This window comes from Nanorana parkeri, unplaced genomic scaffold, assembly GCF_000935625.1.
Source record: "Nanorana parkeri isolate BGI_ZX_2015 unplaced genomic scaffold, ASM93562v1 scaffold17, whole genome shotgun sequence".
NCBI lineage: Eukaryota > Metazoa > Chordata > Amphibia > Anura > Dicroglossidae > Nanorana > Nanorana parkeri.
The window spans coordinates 2,229,244-2,245,521 of NW_017306285.1; the positions used below are offsets into that span (position 1 = coordinate 2,229,244).

The window sequence follows — 16,278 nt, forward strand, 5'->3', positions numbered from 1 at the left end:
CCTGCACAAGGCGAGAGAGAGAGCAGCAGTGAGCGGTCTTTATAAAGGTGCCCATACACCTGCCGATTATCGTACGATAGTTGTGGGTGATCCCGCGATAGTACGATAATTGGCAGGAGAATGGAAGGCGTGCGACCGCTTCTACTGTACGTTCGCACGACTTTTCCGAGCACGCTGGAAAAGCTGCCGATGATCACAAGTACGATCTGCTTTGTCCAAGATGGGCAGGTCGTACGAAATTTGAATCATCTTACAACCATCGCACAACGAAAGTCATGCGATGGTTGTAAGGTGTATGGGCAGCTGTAGACGGACGATCGTCAGCAGGTGATCTCTCTGCACCCAGGGCCGATCGTCCGCAGGTGATCGCAGCATGCCCAGTTACATGCGGTTGGCTGCAGGCTCTGTCAGCTGTCATTACTTAGCACAGCGCTTCCCGCAGCTGTCCGCATGGGCCTCACGGAGCAATTCGTGGGGCTCATCCCATCAGAGCAAAACAGCCGCCGGAGTCACCCCAGGGTGAGCCGATCATCAGAGCCATGTCCAGCGCAACTCCCGGCATCCTCCTAGAAGAAGCCATGCTCGCTGCAGCAGAGAGCGCAGTGATGGAAGACATAAGTACATTTCCTTAAATTAAATGTGACATTCTTTTTAAGGTGACACCTCTCTTCTTCTTTTTTTTTTTTTAAGGTGGAAATGTACGCCCCCAAATCCGGACAGAGATAACCTAAGACTCCTTCTTCTACGATCTCTGTGCTGTTTAACCCTTAGGCGATCCTTATGTCCCTGTAGGAGGATGCAGAGTTTGGGGTTGGAGGAGGGCTCCTGGGTTTTCCACCTCTCCCGTGTTCTGCATTCCAGGGACTCCGGCTGTCAATCAGCAGCGCTCAGTCCCCTCTCTCCTCCTCCTCCATTGCTCTGAATCCCTCATCCTCTCCACATCCCAGGACCAGCAGAGCAAACTCAATCAGGAGTCAGACACCCCTCAGTCAGGGGGCTGCGATCCGGAGGAGCGAGGGGGACATAGGGACCGCAGGCAGCCTTGCCGAGGACTTGAAGGATCCGGGGGATAAAGATGGTCTGGTTCCCAGCTCTTGGGTTCCTCTTATTGGTCCACTTGGTGGCCCCTCAGGCGCCGGTAAGTCATCTCGCACACTCTGCTTGCTTGCTCTGTATCTCCAGTACCTGTTGCCACCCCCTTCACCCTACAGAAAAGGGAACCGCCGCGGAGATGTCATTCCTTATGGTCTACGTCGGCGCTCCATCGCCTTTTTGTCACCGCTGTCTAGTTAACCCTTTCCTGCAGCCAATGGTGGTCGCAATACTCAACGCCGTTATTTTTCATAGTCCACGGTAGAACTGGACTGGCGGCGATACCCAAGACAGCGTTTTGGAAGTGCAATTTTTTCCTAAAAGTAGAACATTTATTTAATTATTACATTATTTTATTGACCTCATTTATGGGTCATAGTTTTATTTTCTTTCTTGATCTGAAGCGGTATCGATTGATCTGATTGGCTGATCAGACATCAATGAGATCCTACTCTCAGCAACAGCCTGCTCTCCTTGATACATTGGCTTGCAGTATTGTGCTCAGTGATCAGCACCCCAATAGCCCCCCACCCAGCCAACCCTCCTTCCTCGCCACTTACCCCTGTGACATTCCAGACTGTACACTAGTTAAAGGCTTCAGATGGAAGCTGTGGGACCCCTGAGTGCAACACACCTTGCCTGGGTTACAGTTGCCGCGTGATGTCCACCATATGCCATAAGCTACGACATGCTCATCATTAACATGATTTACAGGAAGAATTTGTTGCCTTTAGACCAGGGGTAGGGAACCTCAGCACCACGGCTGTTGTGGGACTACAAGTACAAGGGGGCATTGCAAGGCTCTGAGAACCTCTGCACTCCAGCTGTTGTGGAACTACAAGTCCCATGGGACATTGGTAGACTCTGAGAGCCACAGGCATGACAGCCAGAGGCAGAGAGACTTGTAGGTTCACAACGGCTGGAGTGCTGAAGTTGCCTACCCCCTGCTTTAGACAGCACAGGTAACCTCAATCAACCGGCTTCCACCGTTCATTTTGAGAACTCAGTTACTGTTCCTTACTGTGCTTTTGCCTTGGCTTCTTAAAGGGGCCACCACAAATTAGTAGAAACCTTGTTATTAAGAAAATGTGAAGCTATTGTTTTCTATATTGGGTTAGTTTCAGATATGGTCTACTGACCATATCGTGCACCAACAGCTTTAGTCCAGTGATAGGCAACTTTGGTGCTCCAGCTGTAGTGAAACTACAAATACCGGCATGCTTCTGCCTCTGGGAGTCATGCCTGTGGCTGCCGAAGTCTTGCAATGCCTCATGAGACTTGTAGTTCCACAACAGCCAGTGTGCTGAGGTTACCTACCGTATGACTTAGTCCGGGGGGTAGGCAACCTGGGCATTCCAGCTGTGGTGAGCCTACAAATCCCAGCATGCCTCTGCCTTTGGGAGTCATGCCTGTGGCTACCAGAGTCTTGCAATGCCTCATGGGACTTACAAGAGTTTTTAATGCTGTTGGTCCCCCCCCCAAATAATAGCCAGGGGCCAGTACTTATTATGGTACATAAGAGAAGAATTGATTGTTGATTGGTTGTCATGGGTTACCGCCATCTGTCCTTGAAAGGGTGATGCAGTAACTGTCCCATGCACTGGTAATGTTCTATCAGGGGCAGTTAGATTCATTGCCAGGATCCATCGATGTTGATAAATTCTGATCTATGTGTTTTTAATATTCTTCTTCTTTATAGTGTTCTATGTTTATAATACTGTCTGCTCCTAGTTCCCTGTCGGTGCTGTTATTCCACGATGGAATGTCATTCCCCCCTCCCGAAAAGAAACAAAGACCCTCTTGTCTGGTGCCCATTTTCATCCACTTCCCCTCTGAAGGGTCTCTGATGTTTAGTCGCTGGCTCCCCAGCTATATAAACACTGCGGGATATTGCTACACATGCGTTTTGTTCTTTCCTGTCTGCCGGGACAGTGCGAGGCTTGTGTGTTGTGTTCTTTGATGGCTCTTTATGGGTTTACAGTTCAGCCACTCGGCCTTTAGAAACAACAGCAAGTGCTAGCACTGCATGGCTATACGGTGGAGGGTTTCCATTATTTTGTCATCCTTGCTCAGTGATTTGTGGGCTCTCTAGACAAGACAAGTCAATTTTTAAAAAAATGCTGGCCCTGTCCATTTATGGTAACGGTAGCCACATATAGACACAGCTTGTAGGTGTCTACAAAGTCTACTTACCCCAAATCATTGGGTTGCTGCATGCTAGTGCAAATTGCAGCCCTGATTGGGCACAGTTACACCCAGTACATGTGCAGTCAAAAATAGTTTTGCTTCTGCTGAAAAAGATCGAGGTCAATGGATCAGATTGGGGGTATATGACAGCAGGATGAAGTCCTGGCAACCGACAATGGTCAATGGCATGCATCTGTAGAAAAATTGCCCCTCTAGCTTGTGTCCATTGGTGGTATCAGGGCAGATACCAGGGCGAGTAGTGGAATTTGATCAAACAGCTCAGCCTGCTCAGACTGGGGCGCTACGTGGACCCACCTTCAACATGCCCTTATAGTGTGCCAGATGGTAGAGCCATATACCTACTACTAGCCGGCTACTAGATGGCCTACCGGCCATCTGCCAACCAAAATGGCCTTCCTCTAGTACCAATAATTGGCTAATGTGTACTTAACGTTATATAAGACCACGGGGTCCAACATATAATTGTTAGAATTGTGAACAATCGTGTCAGAGATTCAGATGGAATGCCCTTACGATCTCTGAAAATTGGACGATCTTGGCCCAAAGGAGCCGGCCATCTTGCAGACACCAGTCATAGCTGCCTCATAATTATTACAAAAGATGCCTCTATTGGGAGATGGTTTTATGTATCTACTACTCCTTCAGTAACAAAGCTGATCATCTTCTTCCATGTTCAGCCAGTGCTCCTCATACTTTCATGTCCCATTTGAAAATGCTTCAGCTTTAACAGCTGTATTGTAGACCAGCCTTTCTCAGCAAGGGTTTCCGTGGATCCCTAGGGTTCCTGCAGAGCTTGCTAGGGGTTCCTCCAGAGCATGCTATGGGTTGTTTCAGAGCTTGCTAGGGATTCCCTGGGCAATTAGCAGTTTTTACCTCCTAGATAAGTAACCATTGACACCAATTATTTTTTCAGATACCTGTAGGGGAGGGCATTATTCCCACTGACCATCAACATAATGGGGCTTGTCTCCACCAACCACCAATCTAAAGAGGCCCTTCTCAACTGACCACATCACTGACTCCCAATGTCAATGAAGACTTCACTGACCATCAATGTTAATGTGGACTTTATAGACCACCAATGTTAATGGGGACTTCATTGCCCACCAATGTTAGTGGTGACTTCACTGACCACCAATGGTGATGGGGACTTCACTGCCCACCAATGTTATTGGGGACTTCACTGAACACCAATGGTGATGGGGACTTCACTGGCCACTAATGTTGGTGGGGACTTCACTGGCCACCAATAGTAATGGAGACTTCACTAGCCACCAATGTTAGAGGGGACTTCACTGACCACTAATGGTAATAGGGACCTCACTGACCACCAGTGTGAAAGAACACTCCAATTTTCACAGTTGAGTTCTTTTTCTGGACTTTCTTATGTTTTATTTCATTTTTATTACTGAAAGTGATTTTGTTGTATAGAGCAGCCCTGGCTGTCATATACACTAAGAATGTCACATTTCTTATTCTTTTACTTATTCTTACTTCCACCACTTACTGATCACTCTGATGTCCCATGAGCTGTAGATATAATAATTATTAGTAAGGGTTCCCTGAGTCCTAAACGTTGTTTTTTGGGGTTTCAATGCAAAAAAAAAAGGTTGAGAAAGGCTGTTGTAAACTGTAAGAACCATTCTCAGCGTTCCAAGTCCCGGAGCACTCATCAAAGTATATTGTGTCTATAAAACTTAACAACATAATGTGGTTCAGTTATAACTGTATACCCAGAGGTGTGTAATGTACGTGTCACCACTTCGGGAAGAGTAAGGAAGACACTTTCCAAAGATACGCAAAGGATGACCCTACGCTGCCCCCTACCTATATGACCTGTGTGCTGCCCCCTACCTATATGACCTGTGTGCTGCCCCCTACCGATATGTCTTGTGGGCTGCCCCCTAACTATATGACTTGTGTGCTGCCCCCTACCAATATAACTTGTGTCCTGCCCCCTACAGATATGACTTGTGTGCTGCCCCCTGGCTATACGACTTGTGTGCTGCCCCCCTAACTATATGACCTGTGTGCTGCCCCCTACCGATATGACTTGTGTGCTGCCCCCTAGCTTCACAACTTGTGTGCTGCCCCCTACCTATCCATCTTGTGCACTGCCCCCTTTTTATATCACTTGTGTGCTGCCCCTTGGCCTGTACAGCTTGTGTTCTGCCCCCTGCCTATATGACTTGTGTACAGCCCCTGCCTATATGACTTGTGTGCTGCCCCCTGCCTCTCCCTCTACAGCCTATCTATCTTGTGTACTGCCCCCTTTTTATATGACTTGTGTGCTGCCCGCTGCCTATCTATCTTGTGTACTGCCCCTGTCTATATGCCTATACAACTTGTGTGCTGCCCCCCGCTTGGTGGGATTTTCTATGGGACATCAGGGGCATGGGACAACTTACAAATTAATGGTACTATGCTTCAGAAAGAGCAACTGCAGACCAACAAAGAGAATTCTGGTGCTTCTACGTTAGCCAGACTCAGATTATCATCTGTGAAGGTGGGAAGGGGGTTCAAACTCATCACAAAGGTGAGGAATGTCACATGAGAGGTCTTCCCAAATAATCCTCACTTTGTCCAAGAAAAGCATGTGACCTCATGCCATCTGCATCGAGACAAGCCAGGTGGCAGTCCACGTCTGGGACCAAGCTGGACAGTTAGTTCACATTTGGCATTAACTCACCTTTGTATGCCTAGATACCACTTTATGAATAAAAATTGATCATAATACTACGTATATATAAAATTTTTACCACTTATTGGATTCTGCCATTTGACATATAAAGTGTAACCAGCAGAGACGTGATTTGTAATTGGTCGCTGAGGGATATATGAATGTTCATTGGGTGTTGCACCAACATCAAAGGTCAGTCAAGTCCATAGGAAATCTTGACCCTCTACGATCTAAGAGTCTTAGATGCATAACACAATAATAATTTGGCAAGTGCAGGTTGTAACTTCATCCAATCAGATATAATCTTCAATTGGGCACCTCAATGTGATCTGAATTCTGATTGGTTGTAAAGCAAAGGTGTTACCAATGTTTGAGTTTTTCACCCTTTTTACCCCAGCTTATATCAAGGTACTAACCATCTGGGATCACCTGGACACGTGTTGGTTCTGATCATTTGTTCTTTGAACTTTTTGTCCCTAGTTTTCACATTATCTTCAGTTTTTGTGAATATTTATTGCACAATGGGGGTTGTAGGTCTCATAACTCTTATATTATAACCTATATGGAATGGTATATTGGTGCATGCTAAAGGTCAGAGTAAGTGTGACTGGTTGGGTTTCTCAGCATCAGAAGATCCTCAATGTTATCTTCCAGGGAACTAACTGGAAATATCTATTTTTCTAGTCCTGGAAATGATGTCTCTTTAACAATATTTGCCATAATATGAGCTTTGTAACCTCATGTGATCTCCTCATTGTACCTTTTTCCTATCTGCTAGTGACAATGTCCCCTTGTCTATCTTTCTGCAGAGAGCGGGACCTCCAGGACCACCCGGCCCACCTGGACCTTCTGGAATACCAGGCAAGGATGGAATAGATGTGAGTAGCTCTGATTGGCTGAGGGTGGACACAGCGGCTGGGGTAAGAGCTGTGTGCGCGGGTTAACCCTTTCCCTGCTGGAGGGGTCCTCAGTCTCGATGTCTCTTCGCCCTGTGATTGGTTGTTAACTGGTTAAAGGAGTTTCTGTGTGCAGGAGAGGTGGTGTGTGTTGATTCAGTGGGGTACAAAGGATGCTCTGTGTATTGCTCTCAGCAACCTCTCCCCCCTCCCCTAACAGACTCCAGCCAGGAGGGACCAGACTGTGCACAGAGCTCCTTGTGTGCTGCTCATATGTGAGCATTGCCTGCTCCTATCAAAGGCTCAGGGTCCTCATCCATCTGAGGAGCTCAGACTTCTCTGGACAGGACGCGTCCTTATTCACGTACCGATCTTTAAATAACCCGGCTCCTCTATTTTTTCCCAAAAAGGATCCACAAGTTATCTTTGTTTCCACGAGCTTCTAATGCTGTTTGAGAATATGAATGTGCATGGTATGTTAAAGGCTTGGTATCAAATGCTGGCTTTTGCATGCAAATGCAGCGCTGTTCAATGCATGCGGTTGAGTGCAAAAACCTGTGTTACCTGTAATGTAAAAGAAACCAATCAAGGTGCGAAATGGGAATCTGCAGACCTGTGCTTGATGTGCACTTTGAATGCAGGGAAACAACACTTTGCCCTAAAAAAGTGACATTTTATGGACCCTATCCCATCCATTAATAATGACCTTTGCTGTGCTGTACCCACCAATCTGTTCATGTTTTGGAGCCCTCAGAAGCCCCCAATGCTTCTCCTCTTACTCCCAGGATGCAGTGCCCGGGCCTCAGCAGCCAATCCCCAGGCCTGACCAGCTCCAACACAGACCGATGTGAAATTTACACAGGGTCTAGACCCACACCCCAGCAGATAAACAGAATGGCGGAGGAGCACAGCAGAGATAAGCATCACAGGGTGGGTAAAGCGACAGATTCTCTTTAAAGTGAACCTGTGCACAATTTGAGAGTTGTATAGTAATGGCTAGCTTGTAGTAGATGCTACAAGTGACTTTATTACTAAAAGCCCCAGTGAGTCAGGTCCAGGACAAGTTGAAACTAAATCAGAGAGGACCACAGAAAAGGTTTTAATGGTCAATAGGCATTCATAGTCATTTCCATTGGCTGCCCAGCCCCATCCCATCATTCAGTGTAGATGTTTACTGCGTGCATGGGCAGCCAATAGACATGTCTCTGGGTATCTGGCCAGCCAACATGCACATGTCTCTGGGTATCTGTTGAGCCAGTAGACATGTCTCTTGGTATCTGTCCAACCAAGAGACATGTCCCCGGGTATCTGGTTGCCAAATAGACATGTCTCTGGGTATCTGACCAGCCAGTAGATGTGTATTTGGGTATCTGACTAGCCATTAGATATGTCTCTGGGTATCCGGCCAGCCAATAGATATGTCTCTGGGTATCTGACCAGCCAATATAATGTATGTCTCTGGGAATCTGGCCAGCCAATAGACATGTCTCTGAATATCTGTTCAGTCAATAGACATGTCTCTATGCATCTGGCCATCCAATAGAGATGTCTCTGGGTATCTGGCCGGCCAATAGACATGTCTGTGGGAGATGCCACCCCTTCTTGATGGTTGATTCACCTGTTCTGAGAAAAATGTGTGGAAGAGAATGGCATGTTTGATGTCCAGCCTGTTTGACAACCACGGCTCCCTCCATAGATACAGTAAGTGAGTGTTGTCACCTTACGACAGAAAGTGTTTTTTTGGAGTGCAATTACCGTTTCCTCCATACGAACATTGTGTTCGAGGAGGAGGCGAGCTGGCATAGGGAACTGCACCCATCGTTGGTTGGACAGGGCATACAGACCTAAGAGCGAAGCTGTTGTATCTATAATGAGGGTAGTTAGAGTAAGTAAAACCAATTACACACAGCACAATCTGACAGTCTTTAGATCTTCCAATAACTATGTAGCCCAAGAGTCTACCTGATTGTATACAACTTGACTGATAGTTTAGGTGGGTCCTCATATCTCATAGTTGTGTATATGTAAAGCAGATTCCACATTCAGACTGTAATGTGTATGGGGAGCTTTTATTTAAGGGTTACAATAATTTCTAGTGTGGCTCTGACGTGCCAGTAAAATGATAGTTACAATTTTGCATACGTCTTCAGAACGCAATTGTGTTGAAGTGTGGTGTAGACAATATGAACAATCCGAGGACCTCACAAGGAAAGTCTAAAGCCGGGGTGGACACCCTCAGGACTCCAACTGTAGTGTGGAACTACAGATGCCTACCCCTGGTCTGAAAGCTTATAAAAGGTTTCCTAAATCGGTCTAAAGACTCGGGCCTCCATTGGTTCAGGCAGGTGGTTCACAAATGAAATAATTCAGAATGTGGTCAGTCTGAACCTTCTTTAGAAATCAGTAATTTGTAGAATCCTCAAACAGATGGTAGACATCTCTAGGGTGACAAATACGGACCTACGGGAACTCAAGAACTTGGTAACATCTACTATCTGCCCTCCAAAAAAATGACTTCCTGTCTCCAGTTTGCTTAAAGTGAACCTGTTCTTTGTCTATAGTGGCCAAGGCGCTAGGTTCACTTTAATGGTGCCCTTCCCAGCAGCATATTGCTTCCATTGCAGCTCTCCCACCTCTCTGTTGAAGACATTTCCCAGTACATGTAGTACTGGAAGGACATGTGGTTCATGCCATGTAAGAGCATTGGTGTTTGGTGATTGGTTAGCACTGACACATGGGTGGGGGGGTCCTCAGTGCTGTAAAAACGACAGCAGAAGGTACATGGGGCTTGCACAATGTTGTCTTGCTTTGCACCCTAAATGGAGCAGCGGGAGAGTGAAGGAAACATTAAAATGTATTACTGGGTAGGAATTAAAGTGAATCCGTTGCTTGCCCTGCATTGGCAAAGCACAGGTTAACTTTAAAACCACCTTGATGTTTCACAGCATTACCGGACCAATGGTCTGTAGACATATAAGACCAAAGTATACATTTTTTATAAATGTCACCAAACTAAAACCTTATACCAATGTTGAGGCATGAAGGGTGGACTCTGTTGGGTGGCCACTGCTTTGCTGCCTCAGGGTCTGGATGGCTTGCAGTCATTGAGCAGAAATTCCAAGCTGTATCTGGAAATTCTACAGCAGAATATAAGGGTCGATTTGGTTCACACAACACAACAAAGTGGCTTCTACATAAAACAAGTTATGTATTTCACAAAGAACAAGTCAGCGTCTTGACCACAAGCCCGTTGAAATGCTGTGGTGTGATCTATAGCTGCATGCTCGAACAAGACTTTCCAACATACATGAACAGGAACAGTATTATATTTAGGCACCTCCTAGGTTCTGGCCAGGTCTCATCAGTAGCTACAGAAAGTGTTTGGTTGAGGTTATTGCCCATACAGAAGGGTTCAACTAGTTCCTAAGCCTGAATTTATTTATTATTATGGCTGATATAAGTATACAAGGATAGTCCCTGTGTGAAATCCTCCTTGCTGTTCTTTTGTTTAATTTGTACTTATTTATCTACATTAAGGGTAGGTAACCTCCGCACACCAGCTGTAATGAAACTACAAATTCCATCTGCCTCTGGGAGTCATACCTGTGGTTGTCAGAGTTTTGCAATGGCTCATGGGGTTTGTAGTTCTACAACAGCTGGAGTGCCGAGGTTGCCCACCCGTGATCTACATAAAGGTAACCATATTTGCTCATTACATATGCACAGTGTTCAGTCTTTACTTAAATGTGCCATAAAAATGTTTTGGCTTGGGTAGCTGAACTGGCCTTACAACGCATTTCGGGGGCACACTTTTCCCTTATTGCTGGTTTTGAACAGATCTGAGTGACTGTCAGTGCATTTGGGGGGCTCACCAGTCCCCTTTATCAGCTTGCAGTTAAAGAATAAAAGACTTGGTAGCAAACTGGACACGTGTGAAATGGTTAAAGAAGAACTCTGGGCATGTAAAAAATTAACCCTTGCAGTGGGGCATGACTTTTGTACATGCTGTGATGGCTGCTTCTAGGACTCTGCTTCACTTACTACTGACCTTTGAACCCTGCGTTACTTACCACTGACCCTTGAACCCTGCGTTACTTAATACTGACTTATGAAAACTGCGTTACTTACCACTGACCCTTAAACCCTGCATTACTTACTACTGACCCATGATCCCTGTGTTACTTACTACTGACCAATGAAACCTGCGTTACTTACCACTGACCTATGAAACCTGCGTTACTTACTACTGACCCTTGAACCCTGCTTTACTTACTAATGGCCTATAAACCTGCGCTATTTACCACTGACCCTTGGACACTGCGTTACTTACCACTGACGTTACCACCACTAACCTGCGTTACTTACTGTTGACCCATGAACTCTACGTTACCTACTACTGACCCATGAACCCTGCATTACTTACTACTGACCCTTGAACCCTGCGTTACTTACTACTGACCCTTGAACCCTGCACTACTTACTACTGACCCTTGAACCTTGTGTTACTTACTACTGACCTTTGAGCCCTGAGGCACTTACTACTGACCCTTAAACCCTACATAACTTACTACTGACCCATGAACCTGCATTACTTACAACTGACCCATGAACCCTGCATTACTTACTACTGACCCATGAACCCTGCATTACTTACTACTGACCCATGAACCCTGCATTACTTACTACTGACCCCTGGACTCTGCGTACCTTTGTCTTCTTTACATCTTCAATGTCTGCTTCCTCTTCCATAAATCTGTGACCAATTGTTTCAGGGCATGCTAAAAATGGGGGCATGATTTTGTGGGTGTGGCTACAAATGGGGGGGGGGGGGGTGGGGGTTTAAAGTGTGTCTCCAGATTTCATTTTGAAAATCTGGTAGCCTTAAACTAGAAACCCTTATGAAGGGGGGGGCAAGTGAGCCCATGAAACACGTTGCAACAAAACGAAAAACCATAAGCGCACAACTGATAATTGGTTACTGGAAAAAACACGGGCTATGAATTATGGTGTGCAGGCTCTCACTAGCAGGGAGAGGACCCTGCAAATTCGAATGGTAAACAGAAAAACACAAGAAAGAGCGCTACTACCTGATATTGAATGGCATCTATACATGAGAGAAGGAACAAATATAAATGACTTACCGTTGGAAGTCTGCTGTGGAAGTCGTTGGGCAAAGTGGACGCTGTGCACAGACGGGCTCGCTGTATCGTGAAGTCTTAGGGCATTCTAGGGCAAAGATCTTTGCCCTAAGACTTGACAAAGAGGTTGTGCCTCGAAACGCGTAGTCATCACGATACAGCGAGCCCGTCTGTGCACAGCGTCCACTTTGCCCAACGATTTGACTCCACTACACACGCACCGAACACAGCCGCTCGCGGTCCCGGTTCCACAACCGCCGCGGTCCTTCCCCCCTCAGCCGCCGTGGCCCGGCCTGGCCAGCCGTGCACGCGTGCCGCTAGGTAACTTCACAGCGCTCCCTCATCCATCCACTGCTGCAGTATTTTGTTCTTGGACTTCCTCTGTACACCGTTCCTTGTGTCACCATCCTCGACACATTTGCAGACTTCCAACTGTAAGTCATATATATTTGTTCCTTCTCTCATGTATAGATGCCATTCAATATCAGGTAGTAGCGCTCCATGAAACACGTTGGCTACTCCTGTGACTCTCACATTAGAATATATAAATCCTCTGGGCCTATTAGACTTAGTTGGCCCTCTCACTTGTTGGCCGTCTTTTTTTGTATCACTACTTCGTTGACCTCTGCTAGATTCATTAGATGTGTACATGCCTACCAATGTCCCTTTACACTAGGGTCCAGCACTCCACCGTCAGTCTCTGGAATCCATTGGGCACTGGGCTCCTGCCTAGGTTGCCCTTTACATGACCATTTTCCCATGGCTGTACAGACCCTATGGCCTTGTGCCTGGATGGTGCCACAATTTATCATATTGAATTGAAGAGCGGATCTTCTGCCGGATCATATATTAATAATTAGAAAATAGAAATTTCCTTCCTATAATTCATGTTAGGTTTTTCTAGTGTACAGTGATGAGTTCATTCTTTTATTGTGTCTGCCTTCACAAACCTTCTACTTGATGGGAAATATAAAAACTGAATTGTCCATTTTCTGTATTTCAGGGTGAAGTCGGACCCGCTGGTTTACCTGGACCCGCAGTGAGTTAAAAAAAATGAGACCTCAAAAGCAGAACGTTATTTATGTAACATAAAGCTGAATGCCAGGCTGACAGCTATATACATCTATAAGAAGCTGTGTTACCTGCCAAAGGATTTGTATTTCTGTCCATCCGATCCTGAGATATACACATCTCTGCCACAGAGCACAGCCCTGTCTGGTGGGGCAGGAGACTCTGCTTCAATAAGTCTTGTGTCTCCCCCAGCCTATGATTGGGCGGTGAAAGGAGAAGCAGCGGACCTGATGAGTTAATCTCTCTTTCTGTTAGCACATGACCACAGCAGCTCATCTCACTGGCTCCTAGTGCTGCTTCTCCATTCCCAGTCTGAGCTCTTCTGCACAGGGACTACAAGAGGCTGATATCAGGTCAAAATGATATACTTGCTGCGCTTGCATATAAATAATCACATTTGGTGGTGTAATAATAATTACAGAGCTGCATTATAGGTGTATGTGATTTCTGCCTGGAATTCAGCTTTAATTTATATGTACATATGTATTATGTGTGTATGCCATTTGTATTGGGTTGCTGTGTTTTATCTATATGTAATGCTTTATGAGTGACCAAAGGACTTATTTGTACTGAATTCTGCTCTTATAGGGTCCAAAAGGTGCCCCAGGAAAACCAGGAGAAGCTGGAAAAGCTGGCTTGTCTGGGCTTCCAGGAATTGATGTAAGTTGAAACGTTACTATGAATGTTCCTGTAAGGTGTCCCTGTAGGAGGAGTATTGGAGAGGTGCACATGTGCAGTGTGACATGTTGATGGTACCCAGTCCAAGTCCTACGCGCAGGGCGCACTGCCGCCTAGGGTGCGCCCTGCGCTCTGTCGGCTTCCCGATACCCCTAGGTTATCCCAAGACAAGTGAGTGGTCTTCATAAAGATGGCCGAGGAGGGAAGTAGTTTGATAACGTGAGCTTTTCCCTCTAGTGTTCAAAGCCCCTCCCTCGTGACCTCAGTCAGGGACTGACCTCTGTAGCAAGTAGCTGGTCTTGCCTAGGGCGCAAAATAGTCTAGCACCGGCCCTACCTACGCGACCTCTGCAGTTACCCTCTGGATGGCCAACATCCGCGGAAGTGTTGTGTGTCTGAGTTGGTTCCTCTTAACTGATCAGTCTGGCTCTTCGTAAATAAGTGTGTGTTCCTTTCTTCCTGAGCCACCTTTGAACCCTATGCTATTAATTTTTACTTATTGATTGGGGCTGTCCTTTATTATTTTTGAGTTCTTCCTTTAATTTGGCTAAAATATCATTTTGATTTCAAGACACAAATACAGTTCTGCTTATTAAAAATTGCCAGTGTGTATTTTTTTAGAGCGAATCTGACTTTATGGGCAGTATGAATACTTATATTGACTTTATTTTTGTCCAGGGACTCACCGGACCTGATGGGAAGGCTGGACCTGATGGACCTCCAGGAGGAAGAGTACGTTGTTCCTACCGTGTCTAAACTAAGATCAGCCATAGTGTTTAGGAAGATTGCAGGTAGTATTTGGGGGGTCCTGCACCACCTTATTATAAGTTTGTATCCCGTGTTCCTTGGAGGTGAAGTGAACCTGTAGGTCTTGTTCCCATTTGGCCATAAAATAAAGAGGAAGAATCAGAAGTAGTTTATAACAAAAGGAGAGAGCAAGTATTCTTAGTCAGAGTGAGTTTCAGGAGTGAGCTAATTTTCCCCAATACCATGGCCCAAGAGGGCCCACTCAGGGTCAGTGGAGAGCTCAGCATAGGAGGGCCAGCATGATTGTTTGATGAAGTGTGGGGCCATACACTTCCCTATTATTCACATCGTCGTGAACACTTGGTCCCGGATACCCGGGGGAAGTATAGAATTAATAATGACTGATGTGTGTTGTTGCAGGGGGATATTGGACCACCTGGACCAGATGGACCCCCAGTGAGTACAGACCCACAACTCGCACATAGATGTTTCTTGTAATTCAACTTTCAGACTGTTCAATAAATGTTAAATAATGTTACTCTTGTCTTTATAGGGAAGAGGACCAACTGGACCTCCTGTAAGTGACTGTTAAACCTTTTTAGTCTAGAAATAATACATGTTTCTAACCTGACTACAAGCCCCGCTGTGGTGATCCATGATATGTCTGAAGTTGCATTTGGCTTAATCCCGTCTAACGAACCCGGTCTACTGGACCTTCCCTCCATAAGTATACCCAGACCAATAAAGTTCTGACATGTTTGTAAAAACAGGGCCCTACCTTCATGCATTTTCCCTCCTAGCTAGCCCAAACATGTTTTCTGATTTTTTTTCTTCGGCTGCTTCACCTGTGTGTAGTTCCTTGTCCCTGTTCTAATTTTTTTTTTTTGTTTGCCCTGTCTCTCCCAGCTATCACCAATCTTCCTCTTCCCTGATATCGTCCATTCTTTATAACATACCATCCATCCTCCATATCCTGCCTGTATCCCCCCCTTCCTGATACCATCCCCCCTCCCTGATACCATCCATCCTCCATATCCTGCCTGTATCCCCCCCTTCCTGATACCATCCCCCCTCCCTGATACCATCCATCCTCCATATCCTGCCTGTATCCCCCCCTTCCTGATACCATCCCCCCTCCCTGATACCATCCATCCTCCATATCCTGCCTGTATCCCCCCCTTCCTGATACCATCCCCCCTCCCTGATACCATCCATCCTCCATATCCTGCCTGTATCCCCCCCTTCCTGATACCATCCCCCCTCCCTGATACCATCCATCCTCCATATCCTGCCTGTATCCCCCCCTTCCTGATACCATCCCCCCTCCCTGATACCATCCATCCTCCATATCCTGCCTGTATCCCCCCCTTCCTGATACCATCCCCCCTCCCTGATACCATCCATCCTCCATATCCTGCCTGTATCCCCCCCTTCCTGATACCATCCCCCCTCCCTGATACCATCCATCCTCCATATCCTGCCTGTATCCCCCCCTTCCTGATACCATCCCCCCTCCCTGATACCATCCATCCTCCATATCCTGCCTGTATCCCCCCCTTCCTGATACCATCCCCCCTCCCTGATACCATCCATCCTCCATATCCTGCCTGTATCCCCCCCTTCCTGATACCATCCCCCCTCCCTGATACCATCCATCCTCCATATCCTGCCTGTATCCCCCCCTTCCTGATACCATCCCCCCTCCCTGATACCATCCATCCTCCATATCCTGCCTGTATCCCCCCCTTCCTGATACCATCCCCCCTCCC

The 16,278-nt window shown here is 46.4% G+C and overlaps 1 protein-coding gene across 1 annotated transcript in view; it reads left to right on the top strand.

Annotated features, from left to right (window-relative positions):
- The first annotated feature begins 1,041 nt into the window (after positions 1 to 1,041).
- Positions 1,042 to 16,278, top strand: part of COL9A3 (collagen type IX alpha 3 chain) — a 51,156-nt gene continuing 35,919 nt past the window's right edge. The window contains exons 1-7 of the mRNA XM_018559554.1: positions 1,042 to 1,138; positions 6,790 to 6,858; positions 13,018 to 13,053; positions 13,674 to 13,745; positions 14,441 to 14,494; positions 14,930 to 14,965; positions 15,063 to 15,086. Coding sequence (XP_018415056.1) covers positions 1,076 to 1,138; positions 6,790 to 6,858; positions 13,018 to 13,053; positions 13,674 to 13,745; positions 14,441 to 14,494; positions 14,930 to 14,965; positions 15,063 to 15,086 — 354 coding nt within the window. The 5' untranslated portion in view covers positions 1,042 to 1,075. The remainder of the gene's footprint in view (positions 1,139 to 6,789; positions 6,859 to 13,017; positions 13,054 to 13,673; positions 13,746 to 14,440; positions 14,495 to 14,929; positions 14,966 to 15,062; positions 15,087 to 16,278) is intronic.